Genomic DNA, 25,066 nt, shown 5'->3' with positions numbered 1-25,066 from the left:
TAGAAACGGCTTTCGAAGTACAAATGAAGAGTCATTTTACTTGCACCTTCACTTGTTGGTGAAGAGTTGCGACTTGAATTGTTCTGACAAGACTTGAAACTTCACTTTCCCCTGAGAACCTAGAAAGAGCTCCGCAAATCCCTTTACATTAAAAGGCAGGTCCAAGAATTCAATGATAACACATTTTGTCTGGTCCCTTTGTTCCTCTTCTGGACTCCTGACACTGAGGTTACCTCATTTCAAGGGTGTGCGAGTGTGACTCAACACATAATTCAGTCGATGAAGCATCGCCGTTCATACCCTTCACTTGTCAAGTCAAACCCTCGCTGTCACTCTCATAACGGTCCCACCCAATCTGGTTTCCACGGTAACTCTTTATTGTAGCACTGTGTTGTGGAATCTTGGGAAATGCTTCATCAGAGTGCTTGCCGGCGCCTGGTGAACTTCGGCATTCATCGTCAGCAGACCAGCAGATGCTCTTCACATCCTGTGCAGAGAATCCAGACTGATTCAGACCCGATGCTGACAAGCTCAAACTATGTTGCTTGACCTTTTTCTGTTCACCCCATAGCTGTCTGGAGTATGAGCTCCTGCGAGGCTGCATGTTTTTTATGGTTTCAGGCCTTTGAATGTGCGGTGCATGCTTCTGTTCATATTATAACTTAAAATCCACAAATTTACAAGAACTTCCACTTTTCCTACTCCAGGCCGGCAGCTGCAGGCAAGCAGCAGGAGAGCAGCCAGATGTGGGTGTGACAGACAGACAGTCATGGTCCCACTGCTGCTCATCTCGCCCTCCACCCTTCTAGTCCATAAACCAGCCACCTTACCCTCCAACCCCTCTCCACCTCTCTATCTCTTCACCCTCCCCCAAATCCTTCACTCCTTCCCCCATTTATTCCATCCAGCTGTGGCCATCTGGCTCTTGCTCTCCAAACTGCCCGTCCACAGTTTGGTGAAGCCCGGGGTGGAGAACCAAACCTTAAAAACAAGCAGTCCCAAGGCTCCACATGTGTTAAAGCTTGGCACGCATCACAAAAGCTATAAATTTGGAAATCGTTGGCGACTCCACACCCTTTCAGTCACTGAAGCACAACACAAACACACGACTTACTGCCTAAACACTGGCAGCACATGAATACACAGATTTCTCTCATGATAATGAGAAACCTTGAAGGCCATGCCAGTTTATTTTTCATTTCTTACTCTGCTTACCTAAAGGAATAATTTAACAGCTGGGGAAAATTGCTTATTCGCTTTCTTGCCGAGATTTGGATGAGAAAACAGTCTCAACCGTATAACCAGTTGCTGGTTAGCTTAGCAATAAATAGTCTTGTGTAACCTCTGTAATACCACAACGTGTCCGCTTTGCTCTTACGTTTTTGCACAAATCAAACAAAGGAGACAAAACGTGTTAAAGTCTGTTCACAGGTCTTGGTGAGTGCTAGCTGCCCTGTGTGTGAAAAAGCTGGAGAATGATCACACGCTCGCAGTGGGAATGGGAAAGCTTTTTTGGCGCCAGAGGGAGCTGTGCAAAAGCTGATGAATTCCCTCATGGGATGTCACTCGAGTCAGCATCAGTTGGGGGTGAAGACTACAAGTTTGAAAATGAAAAAACTTTGATGGTTGGTAGTCAAGGTGCATTCTGGGTAATGCAGGTGCCATGTTTTGACAACAAAATGCCAGGAATACAAAAAAAATGATATCTCTGTTTCTGCTTCTTTTTTTTTTTAACTACTTGAACATCAGGAGTCCAACAGTGCTTTGGAGTTGGTGGGATCTGGATTTTGTTAATTTTAGACAGAGCTGGGCTAGCTGTTTCCTCCTGTTTCCAGTTTAAAGCTATGCTAAACTTCCCAGCTACTGGGTGCACACACATGATAGTGGTAAGCCTGCAAGAAAGCAAATAGGTGCATTTTGAAATAAACATTGTCTTTAAAAGTACAAATGCTTTAGATCATAACTCACCATTTAATGCATGCCATTGTGTTTTTTAAGGATTTCCATGACATCACTTGCAGAAACTGTTTAGATAATCTATGCAAATGAACATCAGTTTTGCCTTTATTTTTGCCAGCAGCAGACTTTTTAAATCAAGCTTGCAACTTAATTCCCATGCTAACGTTATGCGGCTTTGACAGCAGTAAATACAGATATCGAGGTAATTACGACTGATTGTCTAACTCGAGGAAGTTTCAGTGTTGTTTCAAAATGAATAGAAAATCATGACCAGCTGAAAAAAAGGAAAGCCAGATCTCAAACACTCCATCATAGAAACGCTCTGCAGTAATGTCAGTTCTCGTGCCTCAAGGATTATCAGATCAGGTTTGCCCTCCAGTCCACAAATCACTCACACTTAAGATAAACAAACAAATCACTGTGAAAACAACCTGTGGTGATAAGAAATATGGATGGCATGTATGGAAAACGGAGACAGAGAGAGAAGAAGAGATGAGGTTATTCACTTTGATATAAGCCAGGCAGCCTTTCAGAGGCTTTGACAGAGACAGCTCATAAATATGATAGTGAGAGTAACAGCCCAGGGAATTAAGTCATGCCCCAAATGCACCGCTCTTGTAGGAACTGTATGTCTCTTTTGTTCATAAATATTTATACGTTCTTTTACACCAGTTCCTCCCCTATACTGCTAAAAGTGCACATTTCAGGAAAAATGTGTTGTGTAACATCAGTGACTGTGAAACTCCTGCAGCCTGAAACTCTCCTGTGTCCTCCACACTTTGGCGCTGTTTCACAAGTGGAAAAGTATGTGGCGGATTTTTCCACACAGGAGAGATTTGTGACTCAGTTGCACTCACATTAAAAACAAGGACAGCGTTTTTGCTGTTTTATTCCTCTGCTTCCCCAAAACGATCTGTTTCATTGTTCAGCCCACTGTGACAGGATTCAGCACTCGACAGTCACACAGTAGCTGCTCGCCGGACCAGAACCACGAGCGAGTTTAGTTGAACCAGCAGCTCCTGCACCATGAAATAACCAAGGCAGGATACTGTGGTTGCTTTTAGAGTTTCTTTCCTCTTTTGCACATAGTTTTTGAAAATATTTAATTCCTTGCCAGAAATGAACCCCACTGACCTTTGTTTGGTACAAAACCATCAACCATGTTATGTGTAGTTAAACCACAGATTTTTAAAACATTTTTATTCTCTAAATTCCCAAGGTTAAGAAACCCCCCCAAAATATAAGTAGGGTAAAGTGGATAAAATATTTTGCAATACATCTGGAATTATCCATTAAATGCAAAGGCACAGCCATATACACAACATTTTATTTTGCTGATTTTAAATGTTGGAAAGCTTCACCTGGTAAGCACAGGAACAAAGTTACCTTTATATGTGATGTGTGATTGCTGTTTAAGATGCATTATCTAAACTGAGGTCACCTGAGCAGAGACTTTATGGAAAACAGGGGAACATCTGATTTCAAGCAGTTTATTTGGTGCCAGAATGTGACAGCAAGTCATTACAAAACACTGTATATTCAGCTGATGCTCAAGGAATATTAATTGTGTGTAATTCTTCAAAACACAATTGATTCTGTCTTCAAAAGCTGAAATATTTACCATGATACTTATAGCTTATACTTGCTCATAATATAACTTGTCACAACCTTTGTTTTTACTCGGTTTATGAGTGGAGTTGTGTCTTTTTTTCAAGATAATTGTTTAATTATGTTTTTTTTTTCCCTGGTGAGGTCGTGCAGACTGACTGTGAATTATGGATCATTATGGATCACAGAAAGCACTTGGTAATCTTTCTCTGTAACACATGCACACTTGACTAATTATTTAAACTAATTTTAAATTATGGAAAAACTGGCGGTAAGAAGTGAGTCAGCATGCAGTCTGAAGAAATTTGATTTCTCAACATGGCCAAAAATACATAACAGTGAACTCTTGTCTGAAGGGCAGCAGAACAGACAGTCAGGACTTACTGTAGGCTCTTCCTCATTCATCAACAAGCTGCTGTGCTCAGACACTGGAAGTTTTTACTCATCTAGGATTCAGCAAAGTACACATACTGTAATTGCTCATGTGCTACCATGGGCCCCCACTTGATCTGAAAAAACCTACAATTTATTGTTCCCAATGGTTGCACAAATCTCAATCCCAGAGCTGGGCTCACATTGTCTGATTTGGGGGTCTTTAACTCAAAGCATTATACTAAATATTTCTAATGTTGATCCATTTGTTGGTGCTGTGCCATGTTTTTGAATTGAGATTGATATGACAAGTCTTATCTACCCCATAATGTGTTTTTAGTCTCTTGTCTAGACACATACCACATGCATGACACGCTATGAGGGGCATTTGGTTGTTGCTTTGGATATATGCACATTGCAAAGTTAATCAACTTGAGAATTAATCTCAAAGATCCCCAGAAAAGACTTGGGTTGGTCCTATTTCTTAGGAACTAAGATATTTTGCTTGTAACTTAACTGAGGTTTCTGTAGTGTCCTTTGTGGTGGTTTATTAATATTACGGTTTATCTTAATGATATTTTTTCTCTTACCCTCTGCATGTCCTCTCTCCGTCACAGCAGGTATGAAGGTTACTGGTGCCACTCCACCTGAACTTACCTCTAAAACGAACAGACTTCAGGTGCTCTCTCATCTTTAGAATTTCGTGTTTTTTCTTTAATGTTCTGTGTCGAGTGTCAGTGTTGCCTACAGTCATCCCAGCTCCAGTTAAAGCCCTCCCCTTCAACCGGCTGCAGCGGTGCGTCCGGGTATAAAACCAGTGCGCTCCCTTCTCTTCAGTCTGGTGCACCGGCTGCGAGGCGGCAGCGGGGAGCAGAAAATAAGGGACAGAAGTTATTTCTCCAAGCTAAACCTAAGTCTTGCACTCGTTTCTTCTTCTTCTTTTTTTTAAACATTGCGTGGTTAACTAGTTCTTTTCTTCTTATCCTCGAAATCCCATCTTTTCCACAAAATGACCGGTGGCCCACTGACAGGGTTACTGGTTGCGCTGTGCGTAAGCAGCGCGGTCCACGGCTTGCCAAAGAAGAGCAAAAGACAAAGTGGCCAGTATCAGGTGTATCCTGACCTCCACGACGCTGCGGCCGTTACACCAGGTTAGTACAAGGACTCCCATTAAAGTAGTCTTAACTTTAATATGTAAGAAAAAAAAAAAGACAACAAAGATGATTTTTCCTGCACTAGAAATTGTGTGTTGGGCCAATAAATGAACTAAATTCACAATAATTTTTCATAACTAATGATTTGGTTTTGGCTTAATTTGGACTTGTATTTCTTTTGAGATGAGCCACATCATTATTTTTATATAACATTATTCTTATATGATTTCTAGTCGGCTGTGAAGAAAACGGTCGATCGTTCAGACCGAACGAGCAGTGGGAGAAACCCTACCGTGGTAGTACACTGGTGTGCACCTGCAATGGAGCAGCAGGCATCAAATGTAAAACTAAGCCTGAAGGTCAGTGAGAGACGAGCCGGTTTGATAGAGAAATGTCTCAGCAGGACATTTGTGCTCACGTTTCACACATAGAAACGAGTGAAAGCTGACTGTGGTTTGGGATAGTTCCCTCATCACCGCTTGTTTGACTGCTTTTGTGGCCAGTGCATTAAAATAGTCAATCACACTGTGATTAAAACACCAGACCTGAGTTACTTAAACTTGTACTTGGGAACAGATTGAGACGTCCACTTGTTCGGGGATCTGTGCGTCTTTACGCAGCAAGAGAAAAATCCACCACGGCTCCACAACAACAGCGTCTTAACCTTTCAGTGCTTCCTCTGTTTCTCTCTCAGTGGAGGAGTCCTGTTATGATAAGTACAATGACCGGACATACCGGGTCGGTGAAACCTACGAAAGACCAAAGGACGGCATGATATGGGACTGCACCTGCATCGGTTCTGGTCGAGGCAAGATCAGCTGTACCATTGCAAGTGAGTAACCACAATAATAAACTGGCTGCAGTTCAAAAATCAAGTCTAAGCATGTAAAAAAAAAAAAAAAAAGTTTAGTGATTTACAGTGTTCCCTGCTTCTTTCATGCATTGGAAACACATAGCATGACCTCATTTTATGGTTGAATATAACCTTTGAATGATGGATGGGCACTTTTTTTAAACCAGTGGAACTTCCACATTTTTTTCATTCACAGATCGTTGCCATGAAGGCGGGAGTTCATATAAAATCGGGGACACTTGGCAGAGGCCTCATGACAGAGCTGACTACATGCTGGAGTGCGTGTGTCTTGGGAATGGCAAGGGAGAGTGGACCTGCAAACCACTGGGTGAGTGCTTTCACCTCATGAACTTAAACGAGGGTGGCACCACTCTTTCCATGTGAACCCTGGAATGCAGATAAATCTGAAATATCACAGCTTAACCATGCACACTTTGTGTATACAGCTACTGCCACACACACGTATGCACGTATAAACTTACAGTCAGGGCCGTTTCTCAGAAGCATGACTGTATTTGACACCATTGCAAATATTTGACAACAGTCCAGACAAATAAGGTAAGTATGTGAGAGAGCATGCCTCTCCACTTTGCTCATCTTACGCCACAGCTATTGATTTTCTCTGGCTTCATTTCCTGGAAAGGTCTGGTGTGATTGAGATGCCGGGGTTTCACAGTGTCACTTGACGAATGGCGGGTGCAATAACTGAAGGCTCTCTGTGTTTTCTGTGCAGCCGAGCGATGCTACGACAGCAGCGTTGCATCGTCGTACCTCGTGGGGGAGACCTGGGAGAAACCGTACCAAGACTGGATGATGCTGGACTGCACCTGTCTGGGAGAGGGAAATGGCCGCATCACGTGCACCTCACGGAGTAAGAAAAAGCACAAGTGAACACACACTTTTAAATGCTGGAGCGATGGCTGCTGACCGCTGTTGCTCTCCAACCAGATCGTTGCAATGACCAGGACACCAGGAAGTCGTACCGCATCGGAGACACATGGCACAAGAAGGACACAAGCGGGCACATCCTGCAGTGCCAGTGCTTAGGAAATGGCCGTGGAGAGTGGAAGTGCGAGAGGCACAACGCAGGCCGAAGTGAGACTCAAAATCTAAGCGCTTGCTCAAGTTCGATCTTGTTAAAAAATGGTCGTTCATTATTCTTTTTTTTCATCTATTTGGTGGTTTGCAGCCACAGGCACTGTTGTGGTGACCCCCACCCACTCTCGGCAGGAGCTCGAGCCCCCCGCCGAGGGGACGTGCCGCACAGATTCTGGAGCCACCTTCTACGACGGACAGCGCTGGTTCAGGAGCCAGGGCAGCAAGCAGATGCTCTGCACCTGTCTGGGCAACGGGGTCAGCTGTCAGGAGTCGGGTGAGTCTGGTGTCTCTTTGTTATGTGTCTAATTGGGTTTCCTTGATGCAAAATACATTTGAGGGGAATAATGACGACTCTTCCATCCCCTGTGTGCAGAGACCAGGAACCAGGTATACGGCGGCAACTCTAACGGCCAGCCTTGTGCCTTCCCGTTTGTCTTCATGGGAAAGACCTACTACTCCTGCACCTCAGATGGACGCACAGATGGGCAGCTCTGGTGCTCTACCACTTCAGAGTACGAGAAAGACCAGCAGTACTCTTTCTGTACCGAGAAGAATGGTGAGACTTTTTGTTTTGTGAATATACTGGGCTGATGTTGGCTTTTTATTGAATAACAGCTTTTGCCAGTCAGTGCCTTCCACCACCAATTTATTTAAGATTCCCTCACGGCACATCTCTGATCTGGAAATTTCAGCTATTGTGGCAACACGAGGTGGGAACTCCAACGGGGCCCTGTGCCACTTCCCCTTCCTCTACAGTGGCCGCAACTACACCGACTGCACCGCCGATGGCCGCCGTGATGGCATGAGGTGGTGCGGTACCACCCACGACTACGACACAGAGCAGCGCTTTGGATTCTGCCCCATGGCTGGTGAGTGTGTGTGTTTGTGTACTGATTCACTACTTCCTGCTAACAATCCCACAATGCAATGTGTCACATTTTATAGAGGTGCAAATTACAGTTGTGTGACTCTACACCTGTGAGTGATGGCACAAGATGATTTATAAGTGTCTGGAATCTCAATTTACTGCTCACTATAATGAACTACTGTATGTTATAGTAGTGAATGACTTAATACATGAGTGCCTTTAGATTGGGGTTTTTACAGCTTATGGTTATCGTACATATTAAACAATCATAACACAACATGCTTATTAGCGAACTTTACAGGTGCTGGAAGGTGTTTTTCTACCTTCAGACAGAGTCAGGCTAGCTGTTTCCCTCTGTGTCCAGTCTTCATGCTAAGCTAAGCTAAGTTAGCCAGCTGCTGGCTGCAGCTCCATTAACGTACAGACACAAGAGTGGTATCAATCTTCTCGTCTAATGCTCGATGAGGAAGTGAAACATGAAAGTTGCGCTCGATCTGTTGCTTTCACTCAATTTAACCTGAGAAATGTTCAAGAAATGTTAAAAATAATGCTAAACTAACATGCTATAGATATATTACTTGCTGGGGTGTACTTACACTAAATGCTTTGGTCTATCTGATCTTGCCGTCAGATGTTAATAGCTGTTTGGTTGCATGGGTCACTTGTACACAATTGGGGACTAAATAACTGGTGTTTAAAGGAGGGAGGGTTTATGGTCATGGGAGAGTACTGACAGGCCTGTTCAGGGGCGGAGGACTGGGGGGGTATTACATACATAGTCGAGATAGTGGGCTAACTGGACCAAGGAGAACTTCCGGTCCAACACACATAACAGCATGCGAATGCACAGAACACATCAACAACACATGTGTAAGAGCACAGAGCAAATTCTTCCTTTTAATTTTTTTTATTCTGTCTTTCTATAGCCCACGAAGAGGTGTGTACCACCAACGATGGAGCCATGCACCGTATAGGCGACAAGTGGGACAAACGCCATGATGTCATGGGTCACATGATGGAGTGCACATGCCTGGGCAACGGCCGTGGGGAGTGGAGCTGTGTCGCTTACTCACAGCTGCGAGGTCAGAGAGCAAAAACACAAGTGTGGAAGTCCTTTAGATATTGTGTTGAAGTAGTTACAGTTGTCTTGTAGTTTAATAAGACAATGGACTTTGATTGTTGTTGTTGTTGACTTTACTCCTTTTTTTTACGTGTCCAGATCAGTGCATTGTTGATGGGTTGAATTACGAAGTAAACCAGGAATTCTTCAAGCGCCACGATGAGGGCTACATGATGAACTGCACCTGCTATGGACAGGGACGTGGACGCTGGAAGTGTGACGCTATTGGTGCGTTCATGGCTCGTTGGGGAAGTGAAATGCTAATGCACTTTTCAGATGAGAATTACATCCCCGCCCCTCTCCGTCCCGTCCAATCATCTCATTTGTTCTCTTCTGTTTTCGACAAAAGATCAGTGTCAGGAGCCACAAACCAGGGCGTTCTACCAGATTGGAGAGACGTGGGACAAAGCCATCCATGGCATCCACTATCGCTGTTATTGCTATGGCAACGGGATTGGAGAGATGAGATGTGAACCTCAGCAGACCTACCAAGGTAGGAAGCATAATTCCTCCAACATCATCCAGCAGCCTTCGTCAGCTGGTGTGCAGCTCTGTTTGTGCAGAGTCCATGTGGTCTGTATTTGTCAAGTCAGTCATTTGGGCCATAAGTGCACTGATGATTGGTGGTTTCAGTGTTTATTTACATCACACAACAGCGAAAGTGATGCAGAAATTAACTAGAAGACTTCAAGCGGTGCCTAACTGATGCAATTTGCAAAGTAGCACTCTTTCCCCACAGAGTCATAACTTAGTCAGATATAGACACACAGACATGATGCAGATATATCAGGAATTAGCATGACTTAAACTTTCACTTGTACATCTCTGATGTCCATAACAGATGAGCATAGATCCACATAGAAATCATAGTAAAAGAGGCTCTTTCTCACTTCATATCTTTTCGTTTTCCTTATAATTATCAGAGAGAGTTTTCAGTTAAGAGTTCAACCTCAGCGTCATTGTCTAATTTGTGGAGGATCTTTTGATATAACTGATAACTTTGTCCGGTCTGAGTCTCAATCAGGGGGTGAGAGATTTAAATCCTGAACCCCTGCAAAACTCCTGCAGCTTTTCCACTGAGTCAGACAGCTGTTAGTGCTTAATTTGTGTTTGCTGTACTCATTCAACTCCCCTCTGTTACTGGCCTCCCTCCTCTCACCTACACCTAACCTCCCGTCACACGTCACTGAAATGAAAGTTCGCCTGCCAGGTTAGTGGAGGGAAGCGGGGGTTTGGGATTTTTCTTGACTTTGATCTCCGGCAAATGGAGAAGTGTCGGCCAATCACATCACCCCCGTCTTCCCTTTGGTCTTTGTAGCTGGAGAGGTTTTTCCTCCCCCCGCCTGGTGTTGTACTGACCTGCTGAGGGGGAGGGAGGGGTTGCCGTATGCACACTTCCTGCCTACAATATCTCCTTCCGGAATGGGTTGCTTAATGGGGTACTTTGTGCTGCAGCACATTGTGTGTCTCGAATCAAGTTAGAGTTGCAACATTTCCCTCTGACGGTGACCAGTGGCAGAGGAAAGTGTTCGTGTGAGTGCGGAGCAGTGTGGCAGTTTGAAGTGTGTGTTCTTGGGGTTACAGAGGCCAGACAAACCGTGATGAATATAGTGCCCCGGTGTTATGTCACACTGTAAGATGTCATCGGGTGTTTCAGCTGGTTTAGCACCGTCTGGTGGTTTGGTTTTATCCCAGAAAGATGAATCCACCTGACAGAGCCTCACCATAAAGTAGCTAACACCCACCCACGCTCTCTGCAGGTAACACTGTTATATTATATATCTTTGACAACGTGCGAGTCTCTTTCTCGGTGCTAATAGTGTCAACGTCTCTCCTGCTCTTTCCTGATGACTCCCCCTCAATCCTTTCTCCAACTCCTCAGACGGCCACAGACCTGTCCAGGTGATCATCACAGAGGCGGGGAAACAGCCAGACTCCCACCCCATTCAGTGGAACCCGCCTTCGTCTGTCCACATCACCCAGTACATCCTTAAATGGAGAGTTGTGAGTCACCCTTTTGGTTCATAATAAGGGTTAGAAGCTGCTTTTGTAAATGCAAATGCCCTCATTTTGTCTCTCAAAGGGGTGTTTTTAAATGTGCCTACTGGTGAGCAAACAGTCTGAATGAGGTCAAGCACTTTTGGTACTTTTGGAGTTTGAGCATGCACAAACAAGGTGATTAGAAAGTACATGAACTCGTCTTTACAGTCTACATACACAAACACACAGTTTTTGGCAGAGAAATATCCCCCTCCCTGTGATTTTTTCCCCCCTCACATGTCTTTTTCTCTTTAAAGACGTCAAGGACTGGCAAGCTAGCTGAAATGCTGTAGTCAAAAAGATTTCCTCTGAAGGGGTTGTATATTTTGGACTGCAAAGTCACTCAAAGCCCTCAACTGGCCCTCCTGCTGAGAGGGTTTGTAGCTTTCCGACCGAGTGCTAAGCCAGTCTAAACACTGAAATCAGGATGTGGCAGTAAATGGGTCTGTGTCCAGTCCAAAATAAACAAGCTACCATATAAAGTCCTGATTTCCTGAATTAATTAATGATTCCAGTAAATCTTGTCAATTTCAGTCAACTTTATTATATCTGTGCTGTCAAAATCTTTCATTTCTTTCAAGATTTATGTGTGCCAACAATCTCGTCACAAGATCCATTTAGTAGCTGATGCTTTTTATCATATAACATGGTATTCATCAGCAGATGGGGTTTGCCTAGTTCTAGTGTAATTGTAGATTATTTCCATTTTTTCTGTGCACTTCTTTTGTCTATGTTTGTTTAAAAGCTGTGGTTCAGAGGTCACTCCTGATCTTGGAAAAAGCTTAATCTTACACTCATATTACGCAGTCTTCATCAGCAGATGAAGATTTAATTCAGTTTATACTTTATGTTGTTAAAACTTGACTTAAATTTCATTAACTTTTTATCTTTTTGCTCCTTCTGGTAGAAAAATGCCCGCGCACCCTGGAGGGAGGTCAGTGTCCCCGGACACCTCAACTCCTACACCATCAGTGGTCTGCGTCCCGGCGTCACCTACGAGGGTCAGCTGATCAGCATCCTGCGCTACGGACGCCGCGAGGTCACGCGCTTCGATTTCACCACTACCCATGGTTCTTGTGAGTAGACTTGAGCAGTGATGTTCTCTCAATGCCACAAATCTGACAAAATACTCACAGAAACCTCGTATCTCTTCATCTCTCAAGTGGAAACATCGGAGGGAGAGACGACCCAGCCCGCTCCAGTGGTGGACACGTCTGAGTCGGTGACAGAAATCACCTCAAACAGCTTTGTCGTGTCCTGGACATCAGCCTCGTCCACCATCTCCGGCTTCAGGGTGGAGTACGAGCTCAGTGAGAATGGGGCCAAGCCGAAGGTCCTGGGTGAGCTTCTTTGATCACAACTGAAAGACTTGAAAGGATTAATTCATTAGGCAGTTCCTCTGTTAAGGAAGCAAGGATGGAGCAAGGTTCACCACTTTGTGAAAATCCAACATTGCCATTGAACAGCCCACGTCACTGATTTGCAACATCAGTGCAACTGGTGTGTGGATTAACTAACCTTTCATCTGCTTCTCCAGATATTCCTCGCACAGCCAACTCTGTCACCATCACTGACCTCCTGCCCGGACGCAGATACAACGTCAACGTCTACGAGCTTCCAGATCAGGGACAGCCAAACCTCATTCTGACTACCTCCCAGACTACAGGTGGGAGAATCCTCCTCCTCCTCCTCACTATATATCATCAGGATTATGCACATGTTGTACATTTTTACACAAATGCAACTTGAATGACTCCCCTCCTTTTCCTTTCCCCAGCTCCTGACACCCCTGCTCAGCATGCAGTCGATGAGGTGGGAGAGACCTCCATCCGGATCAGCTGGTCCAGGCCTCAGGCTCCTATCACTGGTAAGGAACTTGTCTCTGTATGTGTGTTTATACTTGATTTAAATTAGTAGCTTGAAATAGAGATCCATTGTATTCTGGCTGTGTGTAACTGTGTGTTTGTGCCTGCCAGGTTACCGTGTGGTGTACACGCCGTCAGTGGAAGGCAGCAGCACTGAGCTGACCCTGCCAGACTCTGAGACCTCAGTGAACCTGGTGGACCTTCGCCCTGGTCTTCTTTACAACATCAGCATCTACGCTGTGGAGGAGGACCAAGAGAGCGAGCCTGTTTTTGTACAGGTCAACACAGCTGGATCTCCTCTGCCAGGTACAATTTTTAAACAGATGCTAATGAAAACTGCTTCTTTAATTATGTAACTTCATAACTTAAACCAATACCAGACTTTCTGTTTTATTAAAAGATTCACATATGTTTTTCTGTTCTTTAGATGATGAATTATTCTTTTTAGATCATTCTTTGTCTTTTGGCAGTCAGTGAAAGCTGAGCAGTTTATACTCACAGCTGAAGACTCCTTATAAGGGCCAGGGGGGCTTTAGGAAGGGCTTTCCAGTGTTTCAAAGACTGAGCTTGTCAAAACACTGCTTTGTCAAAATATACAGCTATAGCAATACCATCGTAATATTTCTTCAGAGGCTTCTCATCTTCATCTTAGTCCACCGCACCCCCTGGATGAACTCTCTTTAACTCAGGGTGGGCTCAGAAAATAGACACCTGGTCAGACATAGTTAAAAAACTCACGAAGGCATGCGTGCATATAGAGCCCACATCCACACGGCGACAGAAAGACACACTTTATAAATCCTCGGTGTATCTTAAATTGGATTTACATTTCTGGCTCTTTCCCTCTTATGCCTGGCAAGGCAGACTGAACTGCTTTATTGTACTCGAGAAACAAAACCAGATGCTGCAGAGAATGCCTTTAATTTCTTTTTTAACCCCTGTTTGGTCTGGTATTACATTACATTTTTTGCTTTATCTGAGCAATTAATTTTGAGATCTGTAAATACCTCAGCCTGGAAACTGTTAAAGCACTTTATTGCACTGATTTTTTAAACTTACATATTTTTGCAAAGCTACCACAACACAGATTTTTATATTATTTTAATGCACTTGGCATTCCTGATTTAGCAATCTACACTACCTACACAGCTAAGTAAATGGTGCCCTGTCGAAGATTCATTGCATCTCCCCAAAACACATGTGTGTATCTTTGATGCCTAACAAACATGCATGTTGCACTATAAATATATTGCTCAGTAGCGTTACAGGCATCAAAAAAAGGATACTTGTAAGTCTGATTCTGGCTGTACTGCTTGTACATTAATCAACAACTTCCTGTCCACAGAGGAGGTCCCGGCTCCCACAGACCTGCAGTTCTATGAGGTCTCAGATGTAAAGATCAGCATCACCTGGACCGGTCCACCCAGCGAGGTGACCGGTTACAGGGTGACTTTCTCCCCTCTTGGTCCTGACGGCACCGAGATAAGACCCCTGCCGCTGCCCATCTCACCCAACGCATATGCTGATATCACTCACTTGCAGCCAGGCACACTGTACCGCTTCTACATCTACGCCATCAATGGTGGAGTGGAGAGTGAGCCGCTTGTAGGAGAAAAGTCTACCAGTAAGTTTCGCCATGGACAAAGGAGCCCAAATTAGACACAGGTGGATTACAACAAAACATAAAATGTGAGAGATTACACATACATTACATGTGTTATATTTTCGAACCCCTCCAGAACCTGACGCGCCCACCGATGTGCATTTCACTGACGTCGGCCACGACAGCGCATTGGTCATCTGGGAGGCTCCTCGTGCCATCGTCTCTGGCTACCGTCTCTTCCTGAGCACCGGGGGCTCCAGCCCCATTGAGAAGAGGATCCCAGGCAGGGTCACCCAGTACCCGTTGAAGAACTTGCGTCCCGACACGCAGTACACAGCCACACTCCACTCAGAGCTGGACAATGAGCTCAGCGAAGGCGTCACTACTTTTTTTACCACCAGTCAGTATTAAGAGAAACCGATTGCCAGCAGAGAGTATAGTCAATTCTTGCAGGAAGTTTAATATGTCCCCCCCTCCCCCCAGATCCTCAGATGGGAAATGCTCCTCCTTTCAGCACTGAAATCACTGACACCTCCATTATCATCACCTGGATACCTGTCCGCAGGTTCAGCTACAAGGTAAACGCCAGCATCATCTTGCCACATCCCAAAATTCATCATCCAGGGAAAACGTTCATAATCAAACAAAAATAAAACTGCTGTAATAAATATTTTTATACTAGTTGATATGGTGGCCTGACACATGACTTATTGCTAATGTTTCTCTGTGTCTGCTAGATATGTGAATAGGCTTGCTAACATGTCTGCCCCCAGGTTGCTGAAGAAATCAATCAGTGCAGATTTAATGTCTTTGTTGCTGGATATTTTAGATGTATTTTCCAGGTTTCTGATCTCTGCATGTCTGCCTCTTTCTCCACAGCTGTCCGTGCTTCCCAGCCAGGAAGGCGAGTCTCCCAGGGAAAAGACCTCGGACACTGGACGTATTTATATCCCCGGTCTGATTCCTGGAACTCAGTACACCTACAGCGTTCAGCCCATCTTCAACGGACGCAACCGTGGAAGCCCCATAACCCGCAACGTTGTCACCTGTGCGTATCTAATGCACTTAAACTGAGTAAAAGACGGCCTTATAAAAGAAGTTGTACGCCAGATTTATTTCATATTACTGTGGGCTCACGCAGCGCTGTTCTAACCTGCATCCAATCAAGTTTCTCATGCTTGTGTCATGGTCTGCTCTTTCTCCTCGCAGCCCTGTCTCCTCCCACTGACCTCAGAGTGGAGTCCAGCCGGGACACAGGAGATCTCACTGTCCACTGGGTCGCCTCCAAAACACCAGGTAAATATTGACTGTGCTCCCCACACACGCTGGATCACGCCAAGTCTAGACCTTGGCCCTCAAATGGTATTTTTTTTTCACCAGGACAAACATCTCTTCCTGGTATTTCCTTTTCATTTCTCACAGTGACTCATAAATTGCAAAAACCTCTTGACATTGTGTTCCATCTCCTCCATATTTGTCATGTTCCCTCCGCCCTCTGCAGGCATCACAGGCTACAGAGTGACGAGCACGCCGACCAGCGGCCAGCGAGGAAACTCCCTGGAAGAGTTTGTCCGAGCTGATCAAACCTCGTGCCTGCTGGAGAGCCTGAACCCCGGGGCAGAGTACAACATCAGTGTCTTCTCTACCAAGGGTCATTTGGAAAGTGTGCCCGTGTCCACTATTGTCACACCAGGTAGGAGCCACCAGGAAACCGTTCACACGTGTTAACACGCGTCAAACACACAACTGCGTCCACAGAAAAGACCAGTGTGTCTGTGTGCAGGAGAGAAAGAAAAATTTGGCATCAAAGGCAAGTGAAACTAGAGCCAACTCCAATATTTCACCTCCTGTCTTTCCGATAATATTTTCAGTATTCCCGCCCTTACAGTGTATTCCTCTTCATGCTGGACATTTTTCCATGTGAATACTTTCTCTTTGAAGCTGAAGCATCTTCAAACGAAAAGAAAAGATCGAATTTAGAATAACTTAAAAATGACCTCACAGGCACAACATTGTCATTCCGTGGACGGCCACCTGACAGATTAAGTTCAATATTTACTGTCACTAAAGCTCCGTTTTGGTCTCCACCACAAATATCTTAGTATATGTGCTAGACGTTCGACTTCACCAGCTAGCTGCTAACTTTATCTATCAGCTGTGTGGTGCTGGGCAGATAGGGTGCTGCTGGAAACAAGGTTAGTGAGAGCAGTGAGATCTAACTCAGGTGTAAAATGAGCTATAAAACCAAAACAAGGAGCTAAAACAGGCTAAAAAGCTGCATGGAGCTGCAGAGTTGTGGGCTAATTCTTGGTGGGTTTGAGCAATCTCTTTGTAAAAATAGACAGATATTGTGTAATGCATCTTGAATTATGACTACTAACATGATCACAGGCTAACCTACAATGCATGGAGATGTAGTTTATTAATTGGGATGGTGAATTTTTTTAGCATGCCCAGAACAGTAGTATTAATCACTGCTTTAATTATAAAGTAAGTTCTGATTGTGTATTAATTACAATAATTACAGTAATTTGTAATTGTCTCTATCCAGCATGGCTACTGTTACACGCTTGATTTCTGGTTTATTGGGAATGAAATGAAATAATGTTTTTGATATAACCAATGGGTTTTCAGTCTCTCTGTCTAATTCTGCTTGCGCTTTGCAACTGACCTAACCCTTTCAGAAATCCCCACACCAAGTCACATTGACTTTGTCGACATTACTGACACCACCATTGGCCTGCGCTGGATCCCTCTGAACTACACTGCCATTACTGCTTACCGGATAACGGTAGTAGCATCAGGCGAGAGCTTGCCAATTTTTCAAGATATGGTGGAGGCATCGGCCGGTTATTACACGATTCATGGCTTGGAGCCGGGCGTGGACTATGACATCAGTATCTCCACTGTAACAGAAGAGGGGAAAAGCAAGCCGACCACACACACAAAGCAAACACAAGCGGGTGATTTAATTCTTTCAGTCCATCATTGGGAAGGGCTCGGGTTTTGATCTTAGAGAACTGACGAGAGCACCTTAACAGGACTTTTATTAACGCACATGATGAACTCAGAAGCTACAGTGAATTTCAGAAATGATTTTTTCCTTATGGCATTGTACTTTTACAAAGTTAACCTCTTTGTTTGTCCAGTGTTTGGTATAACTTTTAATCCCTCGTTCCTCCAGCCATTCCAGCTCCCACCAACCTGCAGTTTGGAGGCGTGGGTCCTGACCATATTAGGGTGACATGGACAGTCCCGCATGTTGCCACGCCAAGCGACATCTCTCGGTTTGTCATCCGTTACCACCCTGTAGCTACAGATGACGACATCAAGGAGGTTAACGTTGGCGGAGCCACCAACACCTTCCTGCTGCAGAGTAAGATGATGTGAAGACTGTGCCTGACAGAAAGCTGGCTTTAACGTCCAAAATTAGTTGTTTTTCGTTGCACTGCTCCATGTCAAGCCATTCTAACTGTAATTTCTCTGTAGACCTGCTGCCCAACACTGAGTACCGCATCAGTGTTGTGTGTGTCTACGGTGAACGAGAAAGTAAACCAGCCACAGGGACTCAGAGGACAAGTGAGTATGACAGTGGTTTTCAAAGTGGGTGCCTTAAGGAAGGGCCGAGGATCCCGCGAGACTTTTTCATGTTCATTTTTACCTCAGTTTTTAATAGCGTTTCATCAAAACGGAAGATAGAAGAACAATATTTATCTTCATATGTGCGCAGCGACATAGCCAAAAACTGCTTGTTTCCTTTAAGTTAACTTCTTAGAGTTAATTAAAAGTTGTCATATACTGTATTTTCAACTACATACTGAAATATTGACTTTAAATCTTATAACAGACATTCATGGTGCCAATTGTTAGCTAAGGTTGCATGTTTTGTGGGTTGCTGTCATGAAGTGGTGCCGTGGTTTTAAAAGGTTTGAGAGCCCCTGAATTATGACACCAGTACAAAAAAGCCAATAACCCTCCAAATTGTTTTCTTCAATGTCTTTCTCTCCAGCTCTGGACTCCCCCACTGGCTTGGACTTCTCTGACATTCGCACCAACTCCTTCACCGTTCACTGGCTGGCTCCAACTTCTGCCATCACTGGCTACCGCATCCGCTACCAGAAGACGAGCGGCGGGCGGGCCAAGGATGAGAGGCTGCCCCCAACCAGGAACTACTTCACTTTGACTGGACTGACGCCAGAGACGGAGTATCTGATATATGTGTATGCTGTCAGCAACAATCAGGAGAGTCAGCCTCTGACTGGCACTCAGGCCACCAGTGAGTTTCTATACTGGTTTCCCTCATCACCACTCCTTTTCTCCTCTTATGACAGTCCTCAGCTGAATCTTGATCATAATTATTTTCTTAATGCTTTTATAGTAGTGTTTTAATGCACCTCTTTCCTCTTCAGTCTCTGATGCTCCCACTGACTTGGAGGTGACATCGTCCACCCCCACCAGCATCACCATTCGCTGGGACGCCCCCTCTGTCACAGTGAAGAACTACAGGATCACTTATGGAGGAACAAGTCTGTACATGTTCTTTTTATGATTAGTTTCTTTCAAACCTCAATCTTGCTCTGAGTTTAACGCTTGGCCCTCCTTCCCTCTCTGTCCAGGTGGGGAGTCTCCTCAAGAGTTCACAATCCCAGGCACCCAGACCACCGCCACCATCACCGGTCTGAAGCCTGGTACTGACTACACCATCACGGTCTACGCTGTTACCGGAAGAGGGGACAGCCCTGCCTCCAACACCCCGGTCTACATCACGCACAAGACTGGTACAGCAACGTGAAAAAGATTTTTTTTAATCCAACTGTTGAGGGGTTAAATTAAATCTAAAGCTTATTATGTGTCCACCTCTCCTTTAGATACCGAGCCCCCCACTGACATGAAACTGACTGATGTGAGTGACAACGCCATCACGGTGCGCTGGTCTCCCGCTCAGGGACCAATCAGAGGCTACAGAATCACCAGTGTTCCCAAGAATGGCCTGGGACCCTCCTACTCCGAGGTGGTGGCCCCTGGTAAGCCAAAAAGCAGCTTGTCAGAACCAGGCTGCCGTGTTTATTTTATATACATGTTCTCATTGGCTCTTTATCTACTCCTCTGTTACAGATCAGACAGAGATGACGTTTACAGGTCTCATGCCCACTGTTGAGTATGTTGTGAGTGTCTATGCCCTGGGCAATGATGGACAACCCTCTTCCCCCGTGGTGGAGAATGCTATAACTGGTTAGTTTGACTCAAGATTTTTCACATCCCTGAACCGGCTGCTGATTGGTGGATCTCTGACCAAAACATCCTGCCACACAAACCAATGTTCATGCTTCAATATCGCTACCAGAGCAACTTACACTTACTTATATCCTTAGATGTACACGTTCTTTCATTAAAAACAACAGCTCAGAGTTGCAATTAATCCCTTCCCCTTCCTTCTGTCCCGCAGCTATGGACGGGCCCAAAGACTTGACCTTCTCTGACATCGACTCCACCTCCATGCGCATCACATGGGACAGTCCAGACGGCACTGTGACTTCATACCGCATCTTGTACTCCAGCTCAGAGGAGGGCGAGAGGGAGCTGCGTCCAGCACCCAGAGGTGACCAGGACAGTGTGGTGATCAGAGGCCTTCGCCCCGGGACGGAATACACCGTTAAAGTCATTGCCCTGCACGACCGCACACCCAGCACACCGCTGGTGGGAACCCAGGCCACAGGTGGAAATACAAAGAAAACGTCCACACTTATCCGACTTTATCTATACGTTCCCTGACTCCAGTTCTAAACGTGTTTTTGCTTTCTCAGTAATCCCTGCACCGACCAGCCTGTTGATCTCAGAGGTCGGTCCCTCCACCTTCACTGTGTCATGGCGAGCCCCCATTGCGCGCCTGACAGGCTACCGCGTGGTCGTCAACCCCAAGAACATCAACGGCCCCACCAAAGAGATGAACGTTGCTCCGGACACCACACGTGTCGTCGTACCAGGGCTCATGGTAAACAGAGTTCTTGTTGCAGTATTTACATGGATTCAGAGTCAATGAGAAAATATTAACTGTATGTCTGCGTGTCGTAGGTGGCAACTACATATCAGATACATGTCTACGCCCTGAAGAACTCTGTCACCAGCAGACCGCTGGAGGGAGAGACGACCACACTGGAGGGTAACTGGCTGCATCATAAACAGACACATTTCCAGTCATCAGCACTTATCCACTGCTCTGTTTTACGTCTGTTTTTGTTCCTCCTCGATGCAGACGTAAGTCCTCCTCGGCGTGTGCGTATCTCTGACGTGAAGGACACCTCTTTCACACTGACCTGGCGCTCCAAGGTGGAAACCATCACTGGTTACCTCATTGACGCCGCGCCCGTCGGTGGCTCGCACCCCACCATCAGCAGGACCATCCCAGGACAAACAAACACCTACACCCTCACAGGTAAACCACACCGTCCTGCTAAACAAACCTTTAAAAGGTTGACATGGTTTACATGTGTAAGTGTGATATTGGTGTTTCAGTCATGCTTCACAGTGTTTTGTTTTGTCTTGTTAAGGTCTGCAGCCAGGCACCACATACTCCGTCAGCCTGTACACTCTGAATGGCAACACAAAGAGCGCACCATTTACTCTCACGATTCAAACAGGTACTGTGCAAATCTGTGTCCCCATTGTGAATATATTTCATTTCATTACATAATGTATGTGCAGTGCATTGTCAGTACAAGCAATGTAAAGAGACAAAGAGGAAGAGATGAAAACAATAAGGTGCACAATGCTTTAAAATGCACACATACACAGTAGATGCAAGCACTTTCCAAATGTGGACACACAACGTAGAACAAAGTTGTTTCTAAAGGGGAACTCTGCATCTGTGATATCTTTCCGTGGCTCCAGAAGGAGCTGTGCAATTATATAATCTAACATTGTGTGTGTTTGTCTTCATAGCTGAACCAGTGGTCCAGGCCCCCACCAACCTTCAGTTCACATCTTTCACCCCCACCTCCATCTCCTTCACCTGGCAGCCACCAGCCACACACATCACAGGATACTACATCACTTACGAGGAGTCAGGAGGAGCACCACGAGAGCTCATCCCACGACCCCACGCCGGCCAAAACTATGCCACCATATCTGGTATGCACTTGTGAACTGGTCCATTTTCACTTTAAACAACATTGCCACTGAATATATTGTATTTGTAACCAAAATAACGAATAGTACTAATAATTCCACTATATGATAACTGTCCCTCTCCTCAGGCCTGAGACCAGCCACTGAGTACATCATCAAGATCATCGCCATCCAGAACACACAAAGGAGCACGCCTCTGGTGGGCAAAATCAGGACTCGTGAGTATTTTAGGACTTCTGTACAGTAACAAATGTGATGGTACAGGTAATGCATTAAAATGATGCAAAATTCAGATGAGTTATGGGTCCTGTAAAATGTTATGGTTTGAATGGCAGCTTTAATCTGCTCAGCTGAACCAAATGTTTTGCTGTTATGTTTTGTTGCTGCTCAGAGGCCTTGATATGAACTGTGCAGTGAATAAATGTTAGGCTCCTAAAACAATAATACCCCCTTTTATTTTGAATGTCTCCGGAAATGCCATTCAAAATAATTTGTGTGTTTGTAATACTGTATTAAGACACACTTTGCAAAGAAGTAACCCAGCAAGGCTGCTTATCTGCCCCCTGTTGGCTGAGATATGTTACAGCAGCTCTGCTTTACCTTCCTCTTGTCTAACCTGCTTGCTTACCTAACCCCATCTCTCCCGCCCAGAACCAGACTCCTTGCTTCCCCTGCCTCTGCCCCACCGCCCTGGAGGTGTTGGTGACAGGCTGGATGTGCCTGAAACTGACTTGGACAACAGAGTCCAGGTAGTGGGCAACAATGGCCAGGATGGGAACAGTGGTCAGAGCCAGCATGTGGAGTACACTGAGTACAACAACAATGGAGACAACCGATATAGTGGCAGCCTACAGTCACCCTATGGGCAAGTTCGTGAGCCCCTGGTCTTTTTGCCCCTTCCCGATGCAGAGGGCCGCAGACTGCCCATCCTGAAGCTGAACGTGCCCATCGGCTCCACTTTGGGTAATGAGACGGGAGTGCCACAGGAAGCCCAAACTCAGACCTCCATCTCCTGGAAGCCATACAGGCAGAGCAACGCCTACCTGGTGTCCTGCCATCCTCTCACACACGTAAATGAGAAGATGTTCCAGGTAAGAGATGGCGGCCATGGTCTCCAGCCCAGTCCATACCTATCATTCATATTACATGACATCTCTTATTTCACATGGTTCCAACCTTTTCTTTCTCTTCCTACTCAGGTCAGCCTGCCAGGCACAGCCACCACTGCCACCCTGATAGGACTCACCCCCGGAGCAAACTATAATGTGATCGTGGAGGCTCTGCTGGGGGCGCTCAAACACAAGATTCTGGAGCAGGTCGTCACTGCTGGTAACACAAGTAAGCAAGTAAACTTTTGTGAACAAGGCCCTCGTCAAAGTGTAGAGAGGCTGAAGCTGAATTTTCACCAGACAGACACTAACTGCAGCTTAATAACATTTTTGCTGAGCAAAGTTTATGCAACATTTTTATGTTAGCAAGTAACAAATAGTACTGGCTATTGTCAGTGCCGGCACATTAGCTTACCCTGATTAAAATTTAGGAATAAGTTAATAACAAGTAATTATTTTATTAGCTGCAGCTGTTTTTATGCAATGAAACCTCAGTAAAAGATACCTATAGAAGCATGGATGTACTATTAAAGTCCGTTCAGAAGAGGGCAGGAGTGACTCTGGCACTTACACTTTTTTCCCCACTCATCTTCCTTCAGTCCCAGAGGGAGTGCCCTCCACAAAGGACCAATGTTATGATGCCTTTACTGCGACCTACCATGATGTTGGTGGTGAATGGGAGCGGATGTCTGAGACAGGCTTTAAGCTGTGGTGCAGGTGCCTGGGCCTTGGCAGCGGCCACTTCAGATGTGATTCATCCAGTAAGTTTTGCGATATTTTTCCTGCGGTCTATAAGCATATTTGGAATTTGAGTATATTCACTTGGTGTCTCTTATATTTTGTCTATCATTAGAGTGGTGCCATGACAATGGCAACAACTATCGCATTGGAGAGAAGTGGGACCGACGTGCAGAAAATGGTCACCTGATGAGCTGCACTTGCTTGGGAAATGGCAAAGGAGAGTTCAAGTGTGAACCACGTAAGGCTTCCCAAGACCCAAAGAAATAATCTATGATTGTTTCAAAAAAGATGTCAAGGAGTTGCATGTGAATGAATGTATGTGTGTGCCCACATAGATGATTCAGTGTGCTACGACGAAGGCAAAGCTTACCAGGTGGGAAACCAGTGGCAGAAAGAGTACCTGGGCGCCATCTGCACCTGCACATGCTTTGGAGGACAGCAGGTACAACACATCAACCTCCCTGGCTTTGGGTCTGATGTTCAGTGTGACACGTATGTTGCCTTGAGTTACAAGAAGCATTTAAAATGTACACTTGTGCATGTCTCGTCAGGGCTGGCGCTGTGAGAACTGCCGCAGACCGGGTGCTGATGTCGATGCCAGTCTGCTGCAGCCTGTTAGATACGGAGACAACACACTCCGCAAATTGGTGAGCAGAATTAATGTAAAATAATTTATAATATTGTTTTTTTCTCAATTAAGAAGTGGCACACAGCTTCTCAGCATTTTCTGAAAATACAGGCTTGTTTGCACCTTGGTGTGTGATCTCACCTCTTCAAATCTTCCTCCAGAATATTCATTGCCCCATTGAGTGCCTGCGACCCGACCTGCTGGCAGACGCACACGTTCCTCAAAATCCTCGGGAGTAAAAGGATCAGTCACCTGACATCTGCTTTGCTCTCTCACCGTCCAATTGCTGCACTGTTTCACCCTGTAGAAGCCATGCTGTCTGCGACCTAACTAACTGCCTTATCACTTTCTGACGTGTTTAGTTAAAGGTGTTACGTGTAAGGTGCCCTGCTGCCTGATCAAAGTGATCCTCTTCTAAAGCCAGTCTTTTCACTGTTGACTATCAAGTCTCTAAATTCTTGATCTATTGGAAAATGCCATTAACATTTTTTCTTTTTTTTTTTGGTGTTAACATTCCCTCTACATAGTTCTGCGAGCTTCACCGGAAGACTTGTCACCAGTCAGATTTCTATACTTTAAATATTCAGAAACAAATCAAAGAGCAGAAACTGTCAGACAGTAAGCACTGTGTTAAAGAATGTCAATGTAGTCATTAACAAATGTTTGTCCATGAAAATGTGCTTTTCTTCTCTGTAGGCCTTCTTGTTTCTGAGGGGTCGCACTGTGTGATCGACACATTCTGAACTCTGACTTTATACTAATTTATCCCTTTAATCTCAGCGTGTGAATGTGTGAACTGGGATGTGAGAATTTGAACTGTTCTATTTTTGTACTTTGTTGTCCGTGCCAAAGTTGTTTCTACCTTTGACAAAAAGAAATCCCTTATTTTAATAAAGCTGGAGAGATCCTGAAACCTGACCGCA

The 25,066-nt window shown here is 45.1% G+C and overlaps 1 protein-coding gene across 3 annotated transcripts; it reads left to right on the top strand.

The window, feature by feature from the left end:
- Positions 1–4,790: 4,790 nt before the first annotated feature.
- fn1b (fibronectin 1b) lies at positions 4,791–25,061 on the top strand. Of its 3 annotated transcripts, XM_041943470.1 has the most exons (46): positions 4,791–5,090; positions 5,327–5,452; positions 5,788–5,925; positions 6,143–6,274; positions 6,680–6,817; positions 6,895–7,041; positions 7,136–7,318; positions 7,418–7,600; positions 7,737–7,913; positions 8,839–8,994; positions 9,132–9,260; positions 9,382–9,525; positions 10,915–11,036; positions 11,980–12,148; positions 12,236–12,412; positions 12,610–12,738; positions 12,850–12,939; positions 13,049–13,243; positions 14,283–14,561; positions 14,677–14,940; positions 15,024–15,118; positions 15,420–15,588; positions 15,750–15,836; positions 16,042–16,233; positions 17,225–17,503; positions 17,725–17,916; positions 18,030–18,119; positions 18,550–18,816; positions 18,950–19,066; positions 19,157–19,318; positions 19,409–19,564; positions 19,656–19,772; positions 19,987–20,256; positions 20,345–20,532; positions 20,613–20,700; positions 20,794–20,973; positions 21,089–21,178; positions 21,480–21,668; positions 21,794–21,883; positions 22,317–22,756; positions 22,865–23,003; positions 23,374–23,535; positions 23,628–23,753; positions 23,851–23,957; positions 24,067–24,162; positions 24,305–25,061. In XM_041943470.1, the coding sequence occupies exons 1-46, from the start codon at positions 4,949–4,951 to the stop codon at positions 24,380–24,382; spliced, it is 7,386 nt and encodes a 2,461-aa protein (XP_041799404.1). In that variant the 5' UTR covers positions 4,791–4,948; the 3' UTR covers positions 24,383–25,061. The 3 variants fall into 3 exon arrangements, with proteins under 3 accessions (XP_041799404.1, XP_041799405.1, XP_041799406.1); XM_041943471.1 differs by lacking the exon at positions 5,327–5,452; XM_041943472.1 differs by lacking the exon at positions 17,225–17,503.
- Positions 25,062–25,066: the final 5 nt, after the last annotated feature.

Source organism: Chelmon rostratus, chromosome 1 (genome assembly GCF_017976325.1).
Source record: "Chelmon rostratus isolate fCheRos1 chromosome 1, fCheRos1.pri, whole genome shotgun sequence".
Taxonomy (NCBI): Eukaryota; Metazoa; Chordata; class Actinopteri; order Chaetodontiformes; family Chaetodontidae; genus Chelmon; species Chelmon rostratus.
Note: the sequence above shows the minus strand (reverse complement) of the source record. Positions and strands in the feature narration are given on the sequence as shown.

What these genes read in the sequence shown, in the direction of transcription:
- fn1b (XM_041943470.1), top strand. Translation starts at nt 4,949, where the DNA reads ATGACCGGTGGCCCACTGACAGGGTTACTGGTTGCGCTGTGCGTAAGC. An exon ending in ATGTAAAACTAAGCCTGAAG is followed by an intron (nt 5,453 to 5,787) that starts GTCAGTGAGAGA and finishes TTTCTCTCTCAG; the next exon opens with TGGAGGAGTCCTGTTATGAT. An exon ending in CTGGAAGTGTGACGCTATTG is followed by an intron (nt 9,261 to 9,381) that starts GTGCGTTCATGG and finishes TTTCGACAAAAG; the next exon opens with ATCAGTGTCAGGAGCCACAA.